The sequence below is a fragment of the Plecotus auritus genome (assembly GCF_963455305.1).
Source record: "Plecotus auritus genome assembly, chromosome: 2".
Lineage (NCBI taxonomy): Eukaryota > Metazoa > Chordata > Mammalia > Chiroptera > Vespertilionidae > Plecotus > Plecotus auritus.
In genome coordinates, this window is record NC_137771.1 from 37,499,318 (window position 1) to 37,511,385 (window position 12,068).

Here is a 12,068-nt window from a genome sequence, read left to right on the forward strand (position 1 = left end):
TAAACTTTATTTTTATTGTTGACATTATTATAGATGACCACATTTCTCCTCCTCCACTTTGCCCAATTCCACCCAGCCCCTGCCACCCCTTCCCTCTCACCATCACCACATTGTCGTCTGTGTCCATGGGTTATGCATATATGTTACATATGTTCTTTGGCTAAATCTTAATAAATGTGAGAGTGAAAGGTTGGTGCCAGGATGTTATTTTTTTAAAAAAACTTTATGGGCCTTTCTTTAATGCCAAGAAATGAGGCTGTCAGAAAGATTTTGAGATCAAGACATCTCCTGAGAACTAGATTGGAGGCTTCTATAAATCTTACAGAGGCCACAGGTTACTGCAGAAAGTTCCAAGGATACCTTTTTAGTAAATAAGACTGAGGTCTCAGACTGGGATATTGGTGTTTAGTGAGTTATGTTTTCTTGAATGTCTCTAATTCCTTAAGGGACTATTCCTCAGTTTGGCGAGGTTACTGATACTGTCAGATCAAGTGAACCTTAAACACTCCAGCCTAAGTACCTTCTATATTTTTGAAAACTGCCTGTGGTGAACTGAGATATCTGACTCTAATATTCCATTCTGGTCTAACTCCTTGAATCACTAGGGTCGTCTTGCTACCTTGTCCAGAGATTATCTCTTAATGCCTAGGCATCACTCCTATATGGATGCATTATGACCAGGTAACAATGACCAGCCTATGATGAAGAGCCAGTGGTATATAAAGCCCTGAGGGGCCAAGCAGGGCAGGACGGGCCTACGATGGAAAGAGTGGAGTCTTAATTTACTGCATTATCAGTTTTAGAGTAGATTTGCTGGAGATGATAACTCTGACTTAAGCTAAGAAAGGTAAAACATAGTTATAAAATTATCAAAGGGATCGTATCTTATTTAGCAAGATATTTAATACATCAGAATTTGGCTGTAGTTATTTGTCTTTTTTAAATGCAAGCTGAAACACAGCTGTTAGAGTTCTAGCAATTTATACTTACTGAACGTAGAGATATGTTTCTGACTTGTTTTTGATAGACACACTGCACACTTGTTAGAAGTTATAAATTGTTAGAAATGTCTTACATGGACTCAGACAACGTTTTTCTCTCCACATTAAGATGATATGCCAATTTAGAGGGTAGTTAAAGAAGTCTTTTTCTGTCTGGAGTGTAGCATATACACAGAAAAGTACATATGTTCTAAGAGTACAGCTTGGTGGAAGAGTCCTTTCGAAATATAAAACTGTCTCCAGAGTCTCCCCATTAGTACTTCATTGGACTTCATTTTCCTCGTAAACATTTGGGAAGACTTGTTTTAACATGCTATTTCAAATTTGTCATTTGTTCTTTATTAAACAGAGATGGAAGAGAATAAGCTTTGGTGTCAGACAGATCTGGGTTCAGGTTTTTCATAAGGCTATTTTAAAGATTAAATTAAAGACTTTACCTGGCACATAATATTCAATGAATGAATTTTGTGGCTGTTACTAGGTTATTTTAATTAAGATAATTGGGAGAGATCAGAAGATAATAGTTGAAATATAAAATAGAAAACATTGTGTGGTAGGCCCAAAGAGTATATACATTTACATTAAAATTATGAATGTTAACAGCCAGAATTGTAATCTTATTTGAACTTATTTGAAAATGTAATAAATCTCCTTTTTAAAAAAGTGAATATTAGTTACAATTAAAATTTTAACAGCTTTAAAGCATCATTTTCGGATTCAAATATAAGAATAAGACAAACCACTTTTATTGTTAGGAGAGGTGTCTATAAAATCATAAAAATTATTGAGATTATTGAGGTTTACAATGCTTATAATGATCTTTATTTCTTTTGGCACATTTTCAAATTGGATGTTTTGTCACCAATTAGATTTACTGAAAAAAAAGTAAGCATATTATTGTGATTTTTCTGGAATAAAACTAGTTTTCTACTTTTTCTTTTACCTACTGCAAAGTAGAATTTAATATTAGTTAAATATCAATAGAAGCTTTATTAATATGTTTGTTAATCTGCTATGTCAGGTAGCTTTTGCTGTGTAAAAAGCCACACTGACTTAGTGGCTTAAAACTAAATGTTTCTCACAGTTCTGTGGATTGGCTGGTGATTCTTTTGGTCTGGACTGCCTGGGCTAGGGCCGAATGATCTGGAATGGCTTCATTCACATCTTTCTCAGTTGGCTGCCTTTTTGGTCCAGGAAGGGACTTTACATTTCTGTCAATTGGCTTTATTTCAGCTGGGTCAATGGCCACAGACTCTCATCATCTTGTAGGCTAACTCAGCTCAGTTTGGCTCTACCACATAGTGGCAGGAAGGTTCTTAGAAGTAAAAGACAGCAAGTATTTTTCAAGTCTCTCTCTGTGTCTCATGTTCTATTATGCTGTTGGCCAAAGGAGCAAGCCATTATGTCAGCAGTATAAACAGCATTTGCTTTGAGTTTTATTGGCATTAATAGGATGCATTAAGGAGTGAGGAGAGTTAGACAGCAGGTATCTATAGTAGATATATTACTATTTATAACTTCTAGTAGTACTTAACATTAAAAAAAAAAGAAAAGAGAAGGTGGGGTTAATTTAGCTTTGGTATAATCAGAGGTGGATAAGTAGGAACTTTACAGCTTTGCTAAAGTGGATGATCATGGACTCATCTGGGTCTGGAGGTTAGAGATACTAAAAATGTAGGAAGGTCTGGGGGAATGAGGTCTAGGGACTGAAGGGTTGAGAGAGCCAGTAACAGATTCAGGGAGAATAAAAGAAGTAGGTTGAGGAAAAAGTTTTGGTGAGCAAGGGATTTCAGAGTTTGGGATGCAATGGATCTGCATAATGATAAAATCTAAGACAAAGTACTAGAAGATAATCGAAGCTGAGAAATAGAAAGCCTCAGTCCAAGGTCTTAGAAAAATTCATTGAACATTTTATTAAACCTTGAAGGTCCTTTCATGTGCTGCCATCTCTGCCTTTGTGAGTCAGTGTGATGTCATAGAGGTAGATGAAATGGGATAAGGTAGAAAAATTCTGAATTACTTGTTGAAGTCACTGAACAAGGTGGGAGAAGGGCCAAGAGCCAAAGAAGATGAAGAAATAATCTGTTGCTGTTGGTTTGTATGAAACTCATGGACTTATTTTTCCAATTAGGAAAATATTTTTTTCCTGTTTATCTACTTTTAAAAAATATTTTATTTTTCTCCCTTTTATTTCACATTTTTATTTTCTTAGAATAGATACCTTTAGCAAATAGGAAAGGGGATTAAGAAAGTAGAAAGTGGGGTAGGATTGATGGTTTTCTAAAGTGATTAAAGTTAGGAGGACATTAAATATTCTCAGCTGCCCATTTTTTCTAATATTGGAAAGCTCATAATTCTAGGAAATGAGTGAAGAGGTCTTACTTACTTATAACCCATCTTTTAATGCATTTATAAGGCAGAGACTAAATAAAATATTGTCTTAATAATGCAAAAAATTTAGAATCACATTTTAAAACAATTTAGACTGATAACTATTTTTTTAGAAGATAGAATGCTAATCATTCAAGTTTATTATATGTCTTTTATACATTTTTACTTTTATAACAAATGTGGAACCAGAATTAAGTTGGTACGGTTATCTGTCATCCTCCTATATAATAAAAGGGTAATATGCAAATTGACCCAACAGCAAAATGACCTGTCGCTATGACACGCACTGACCACCAGGGGGAAGACACTTAGCACAGAAGCTGTCCCCGGGTGGTCAGTGTGCTCCCACAGGGAAAGCGCTGCTCAGCCACAAGCCAGGCTGACAGCTGGCGAGTGCAGCGGCGCTGTGCTAAGGATGTCCAACTGCTAAAGGGCACAGGCCAGGCTGAGGGCCCCCCTCCTATCCTGGGCCTCCCCCTCCCCCCCTCCCCCCGTGCATGAATGTTGTGCACCAGGCCTCTAGTTGAGTTATGAATTTATAGTTTGGTGGAGATCTTAAAACCCTAATCACCTTGTATAATTCAAGTAATACATTTCATGAAAACCTGTTCTTCAGATTTTCACATTTATACTCCTATATATTTATAATCATAGCACTATGAATAAAATGTATTTTAATAGTTTTCTTAATAAAGATGTCATAATCAATTAGACATGTGTATTGTAACATTAATGTAAACCCTCTTAAATTATATATCTAATTACTTGAATACTTAATTACAAACAATAAATCAATGTTAGCATTAACTTTTTTTAGTGTACTGAAAAATATTTTTTCTGACTTTGTTTCCTAGATTTTTCAAATGATTAAATATTGGGTTTTAATTTTCATAAAGTATTTGTTAGACTTAGAAGGAAGGTTCATATAGTATACTTTATTGACTTCTAGACAAAAGAGTTTTCTAGGAGAATTTGGGTTTGACTTCCCTTAGGATATGCACAAATAGGAAAGACTGATCTAATTGGCTTTGATAGATTATACTCCTATAAATTTATTTTAAAAATATATATCTATTTACATTTATCTATCTTTCTTCTACCGAAGTTCATTTTTATTTTTTATGTTTAGGATAAATATATTTACCATACGGCTCCAGTTGAAAAACCACACGGCAGACTGCAAACCAGAACATCAAGATCTCAAAAGAAAAAATCCAAGTCACCTGAGAGAAGTAAATATTGTGTAAATGCAAAAAACTACGAACAGCCTACGATTTCTTCAAAATCACACTCTCCATCTCCCTACACAAAAAGACGCATGTGTGAGCTATCTGAAGACACCAGGCGGCGGCTGGCCCATTTAAATCTGGGACCCTATGAATTCAAAAAAGAAACAGATAAACCTCCATTTGTGATTAGACATGTATGTGTTCTCTTAAACATTTCCATTTGAAACTGAACTAATCCGTTCTTTCACAAAAATATTATTCTAAGGCTTCTTTCAACTTCTAGCCTATGTTAATAATTTTCTTTCCTGAATTGTTAGCCTAGCAATCTAAAATGGAAAATTAACTGGGAATAAAAGAACATTCTTTTGTCAGTTTTTAAACCTGACAAAGATCAAGCTCCACTATGAATGTCATATTAAATCCTCTAAGTACCTATTTCCTTTCTTCTTATACTGTGTACAGCATAATAACTGTACTGATTGAACTTAGATGTAATTGATGTTAGTACTAAAATGGCAGAGCAGAGTTTTAAAAGGGGTCTTAGTTGTCTTTATAAAAAGGATGACCCCCCCCCCCATTTTTCCCCAGCCTTTTTAAAAATTATAATGGAAATTAAGTTTTCTTTAAAATCATGTTTCCTGGGTAAACCTTATATAATGAATGGATCTTTGAAGCAAAGTGTTATTTGACAGCGATGGGAAGGCCTTTGAAAGTGAAGAGCATTAACTTAAGGGTAGCATAGTTCTAATCTTTCTATACAGAAACCTGCTTTCCATATGGTTTAAGTTCATATTACTGTGATTACATTAGTCTTATTTCTGTAGAATTTATAAGTTCTGATAAGATTTTTTTTGTGGTGGTATGTATCAACAATATCCAGATAATGTTTACTTGCTTGTTTGATGGCAGTTCAGCATTCTTTTAATTTTATATCTGCCTCAATTGTAAATTAAATTGAAAAGAAAGGACTTACTAGGTGACTATGCACAAAGACAACCAGGAATATTTTGGGAGTTAGCCACATAAAAATTGTTTAGGGAAATAACTGTTCTTGAAATGTTTATTATATTGTTGCTTTTCACATCAGTGTTCAAAAGAGAATAATTCTAATATGGCTTGTATAAACATTGACATTTTTATTAAAGTGATTTTCCTCAGCTTTCTAATGAAGAGAAAGAAATGCAGACAGTTAGAAAATTGCTTGCCTTATTGTATAGGAAATTGGATTCTTCCAGTTGTATTTATAAATATAGACCTGTCTCTTATCCCCCACCCCCATAGTCATTTATGATTTTAAAAGCACTTAACAAATTGATAACCAAACCAAATTTTAATTTGTTACATATGCAAAATGTTAACACTTCTAGGAAAGACATTATAGTTTCACATACATTGTATGAAATATAGCCTAAAGAATATGGAGCAGTTTCAAGAAATCATTAGTATGCCCCCAAATAGACTGGCACACCATTCTAAAAGAGTAAAACAGCATTTTTTTCTTTTTCATTTATCAAGATAGGATTTTATTTATGCAGAGTATATTTGTTTTTCTATTGTGGTAAGACACATGCAGATTTACCATTTCAGTCATTTTAAAGCATATAATTTAGTGGCATTAAGTACATTCATATTGTTCTGCAGCTGTCACAACTGTCTAGTTCCAGAACTTCATTATCCTAAACCAAAACCCTGTACTCATTAAATATTCACTTCCCACTCCCTTCCTCCAGTCCCTTGCCACCACTAATCTGTCTTTTATCTGTCTGGCTTTTCCTATCCTGCCATTTCATATAAGTAGAATCATGCAATATTGGCATTTTGTGCCTGGCTTTTTAATTTAGAACAATGTTATTGAGTTTTCATCCATGTTTTAGCATGAATCAGTACTTGATTCTTTTCATGGCTGAATAATAACCCATTGTATGAATACATAACAAATTTTGTTTATCATCTGTTGATTGGCATTTGGGTGTTGTTTTTTTGCTTTTGGTTGTGTGAATAGTGATTTTATGAACATTTGTACAGATGCTTTTGTTTGAATGCCTGTTTTAATTCCTAATTGCTTTAATACCCAGGAGTGAAATTGCTGGGCCATTAGGTAATTCTATGTTTAACTTGTTAAAGAATTGTCAAACTGTTTTCTACAGTGGTTTTACATTCTCACCAGCAATGTATGAGAGTTCCAATTTAGCCACATTCTTAACAACACTTGTTATTTTCCATCTTGTTTTCTTTTTATTAGAATTATCCTAGGGGTTTGGTATGTCTTTATGGTTTAGATTTGCATTTTCCTAAAGACGAATGATGTTAAGCATCTTTTCATGTGCTTGTTAGCCAATTGTGTATTTTCTTTGGAGAACTTTCTATTCAGGTTTTTTGCCCATTTTCAAGTAGGTTGTTTGTCTTTTTGTTGTTCAATTGTAACTTTCCTTTATATATTTAGGATTCTAGAACCTTATCAGATATGATTTTTAATTTTTTTCTCATTCTGTGGCTTGTCTTTTGATCCTCATTTAAGTTTTAAAAAATTGTGCTAAAATATAAACAATAAATAATGTACTATTTTAACCATTTAAAAAATACATTTTTATTGATTTCAGAGAGGAAGGGAGAGGAAGAGAGAGAGAGAAACATCAATTATGAGAGAGAGATTCATTGATTGGCTGCCTCCTGCACACCCCACACTGGGGATCAAGCCCACAACCCAGGCATATTCCCTGACCAGGAATAGAACCGTAACCTCCCGGTTCATAGGTCGACTTTCAACCACTAAGCCACGCTGGCAGGGATATTTTAACCATTTTTAAGTGTACAGTTTAGTGGCATTAACTACATTTATATTATTAGATAACCATCACCACCATCTGTCTCCAGAATTTTTTTCATCTTGCTAAATTGAAACGCTGTACCCATTAAACAATGACTCTCCACTCTCCTTTCCATTTAGCCTCTGGCAATTACCATTTCTGCTTTCAGTCTTTTATGAATTTTACTACTTTGGGTGTCTCATATAAGTGGCTATTGTGAATAAAACTGTTGTGAACATAGTGTCATGATATCTGTTCAATTCCATGCTTTCATTTCATTTGGGTAGATACTCAGAAGTGGAATTGCTGGATCATCTTACAGTTTTGAAATTTTTGAAGTACCTCCATACTATTGAAATTTTTGAAGTACCTCCATACTATTTTCTATACAGCTTCACCAATTTATATTCTCACCAAAAATGCAAATGGGTTTTAATTTCCCCTCATTATCATAAACCCTTATTATTTTCTGTGGGTTTTTTTTTTTTTTTTTTTTTTTTGCTTGTGTGTGTGTATATGTTTGTTTGTTTTTTCCTAATAGTAATCCTAATGGGTATGAAGTATTATCTCATTGTGGTTTGAATTTGGGTTCCCCTAAGGATTAGTGCTGTTGAACATTTTTTTTCATATGCTTTTTGTTCATTTTAATATTTTTTGGAGAAATGTCTAAGTCCTTTGCCCACTTTTAATTGAGTTATTAAATTAAGTTGTAGAAGTTTATATATTCTGCATATTAATGCCTACATATTAATATGTCAGATAATTTGCAAATATTTTCTCCTATGGGTTGTCTTCTCACACTCTTGCTATTGTTCTTTGAAAACTTTAATTCAAAGTTTTTAATATTCTTGAGTAGAGCTGTCTTTTTTTTACACAGATTTATATGACTGACTTTTTTTATTTTTGGTTAGAAAATGTGATTGTTACTATCTCTAAGCTATAAAGCACTCAGCATGCTGGGCTCTGAACACAGCCAAGTAAAAACACTGAATTCAAAATCTATATGCTAGGGAGATAAGTAGCAAATGACTAAAGTTGTTTTATAAATGTGGCAAAGTAGATTCCTGTTTTTTAAACTTGGTAATGGAAAGCAAACTAGGCAATGGAGTAATGAATATATTTCAAATGTATATCTTCATTTCTAAATAGGCTCAAATATATAATTAAAAATTTCTGGAATTTAATATCAGTTTTGTTTACAAATGAACAACAAAATACTCAACTATGCTCTGACTTTGAAACATGCTGAACCATACAGTCACTGCCACATTAACCTGAAGATATATGGTCTATGTACTTTAGTTGATTTTCTGGTGTCATAGGACTGAAAGAAGATTTAAGCTGCTGTGGTTTTGTTTTTGTTTTATTTTACATTGAATTCCTTCTTCTAGGTCGATCCCCCAAGTCCCAGGGCTGATACTTTATTTGGGTCTTCTAGCAGAGACTGTGAAAGGGATGGATGGTCCAGGATGCACAATGGTAAGCTACAGGTTCTCTCTCTTCATTGCTTTATTGCCTTGGCTATAGTCAAGCCTTTCACTTGGCATCAGTTAACAAAAAAACAATCTTTACTGTATTGTTGGATGATATGGCATAGTGCTATTTTTTATAACTTATGGGACATCCATATAGGTACTCTCTTTGAGATATAAAATATGTATTAACATATTAAAGACTGATCCTTCTAGTAAAAAACAATAACTTGATTTTGTTTTGCTCAACAATTTCTAAATTTATTTGATTATGGAACTCTTTTCTCACTTTAACATATATTACTAACCTTGGGAAATACCATAGTAAAAAGAGTTCATTATAGGTTTTAGACAGACATTTACACATATATTTGAATATTTGTTCTACCACTTATTTACAAAGTGGAAGTTCTTTAATAAATCCTTAACTACTTTGATAATCAGTTTAGTTATTGAAGAATGAAGATAACATGGTAAATGTTGCCATGTAAACTGCCCTAGCACACTGGACTTATAAATATCAGCTCTCATTATAATATATAAATAATGCTTATTATTTATGTTCCTGAAAAGATAACATTATTTAGGTTTAGTCTATAAGAATATGTCTTTAAACTTTAACCATAGTCCGAATGGTTAGATAAGTTTTCTTAAGTTCAGTATGAAGATGATTTTTATGAAGGTTAAATGGTATTGAATAATTAGGAATATTTAAGTGTTAATATCTATAGATATTGTCTAGTCAGCTCAACAAGCATTCACCAGCAGCCCTTAAGTTAATTTACTACATACTGACAAAGGCATAGAGAAAGAAAAATGAGAGAGTGAACAAAATATAATCATGACATGTAGTGAGCTCTAGCTCTTTCTTTTTCTAAACTGTAGTGTATAATCTCTTTTTATTAAGTGGGAAAATGAAACATTCTTCTCTGAGAACATTCAGAGTTTGTGCTCATTTATTTTGCTTTATTTTTTAGCACTAGGGAGATATATGTGGTAATAAGTCTTTTATACCTATAATGTCAGATTATATGAAATTGGGAACAGATGTTATAATCTGTTTCTCCTCTTAGAAGAAATTTATGGGCATAGAAAAATAAGCTATAAGAACAAGGAAATAAAAAATAATTTCAATATAGATGTTTATTTGGAAGATGTTTTCAGAAAGCACTTAAGTGTCTGATTTTTTTTTTTGACAGTTATGTATTTGCCAAATTTCAGACTTAAAGAAAAGTTGAAGGAGTACAAAGACTTCTAATATACCTTTCAGAATCCACACACATTAATATTTGCCTTTCTCTCTCCCTCTCCTTATCTCTTTTTCCTCCTGCCTTCGTGTGTGTGTGTGTGTTTGTGTGTGTGTGTGTGTGTACGTGCACGCGCGTCTATGTATACAATTTTGACAAGGACATCACTATGGAATGAATTGTGTCCCTTCAGAATTTATATGTTGAAGCTCTAACCTCATTGTCATGGTATTTGGACATGGATCCTTTGGGAGGTAATGAGGTTTAGATGAGGTCATGAGGGTGGGCCCTCTTGTTAGCATTAGTGCCCTATAACAAGAGACACGAAAGATCTTGCTCTTCATCTCTGCATGTGAAGACACAGCTATAAGGCAGCCATCTTCGAGCCAGAATAAGAACACTTACCAGAACCTGACTGTGCTGACACCTGGATCTCAGACCTGCAGCCTCAAGAACTATGAGAAAGAAATGTCAGTTGTGTAAGCCACCCAGTTTATGATGTTTTGTTATATGGCAGCCTGAGGAGACCAAAACAGATATTAAGTTCTATGGTGCAATTCTCAGAGCAGGAAATTAAGTGATATAAGAACAACAACTAACCTATGAACCTAAATCAGCTTTTGCTACTTGTCTCAATAATATCCTTATAGCAATAGAAATGCCACACCTCTATATTCCTCAGGTGCCATGTCTCTTTAGTTTTCTTTCACATAGATCAGTTCCTGAGACTTCCTTTGTGTTTGATATTGATAATTTTGATAGGAACAATGAACTGCTACAGAGTTTCTGAGTTTTAGATTAAAGCTCTAAGTCCTTCCTGCTTAAAGCCAGGATTGGTCCTTTAGGATTGAGTCACATCTATACCTGTTGGGTGAAGGTCAACTATGGAGAAAGGATGGATGCAGAGGCTCTCACTTATCAGACTGCTCCCAGTGTGAACAATGACTTTATACAAAGTGGGTTTTCATTTCTATTTTAGATAGTTGCTAAGGAAATGTTTTGATGACTGCCACATGTTTATTTTAACCTGCACTGTTAGTCACTACTTGATATTTGATTAAATTGATTATATATTACATCCGTTTGGTTACTCAGGGGTCCTCAAACTTTTTAAACAGGGGGCCAGTTCACTGTCCCTCAGACCATTGGAGGGCCAGACTATAGTTTAAAAAAAAAACAACTATGGACAAATTCCTATGTGCATTGCGGGCCCGGGACAAGTTGGCTGCTAAGCAGGACAGGAAGTGGCACCCGGCGGGCCGGATAAATGTCCTTGGCGGGCCGGATAAATGTCCTCGGCAGGCCGCATGTGGCCCGCGGGCCGTAGTTTGAGGACCCCTGGTAACAAATCCACAATCTGGTGTCATTTTTGAGACAAAGTCACTTTTATTCTGTGTGCTTTTGTTTATAATAAAGAAATCTATTATTCTTATATTTGTGGAAGTAGCAACTGGACTAATCCAAAACCTCAGTTCCATTACTTTTAGCTACACAGGCAGTCAGCCTCCTGAAATGTAGAGAGAAATAATAGTCTTCTGTACTGTATTAGTCTGCTTAGATTGCCCTAACAAAATACCATGGACAGGGGCTTAAGCAACAGACATTTATTTTATCACAGTTCTGGAGGCTGGAAAGTCTTAAGTTCAAAGTGCTGGCAAGATAGGTTTCCTTCTGAGATCTCTTCTCTAGGCTTGTGGGAAGCTGCCATCTCACTGTATGCTCACATGACCACTCTTCCTGTGTGCACGGAGGAAGAAATGGAGAGAAAGATCACATGTGAACATGTGTGAGAGCCAGCTCTCTGATGTCTTGTTTATAAGGCCATTCTTTCTATCATACAATGCCTTTATGTCTCATAATCATAGAAACAGGGATAGATAGTAGCAGAAAGCAAAGATGACACCAACTTTTCTTATTTTTG

At 34.4% G+C, this 12,068-nt stretch overlaps 1 protein-coding gene across 2 annotated transcripts in view; it reads left to right on the forward strand.

Annotated features, from left to right (window-relative positions):
* The window catches only part of SPATA6 (spermatogenesis associated 6), a 51,999-nt gene that overhangs the window by 22,821 nt on the left and 17,110 nt on the right, over positions 1–12,068 (forward strand). For both annotated transcript variants that reach the window (XM_080655200.1, XM_080655199.1), the window contains exons 7-8: positions 4,522–4,815; positions 8,820–8,907. In XM_080655200.1, coding sequence (XP_080511326.1) covers positions 4,522–4,815; positions 8,820–8,907 — 382 coding nt within the window. The remainder of the gene's footprint in view (positions 1–4,521; positions 4,816–8,819; positions 8,908–12,068) is intronic.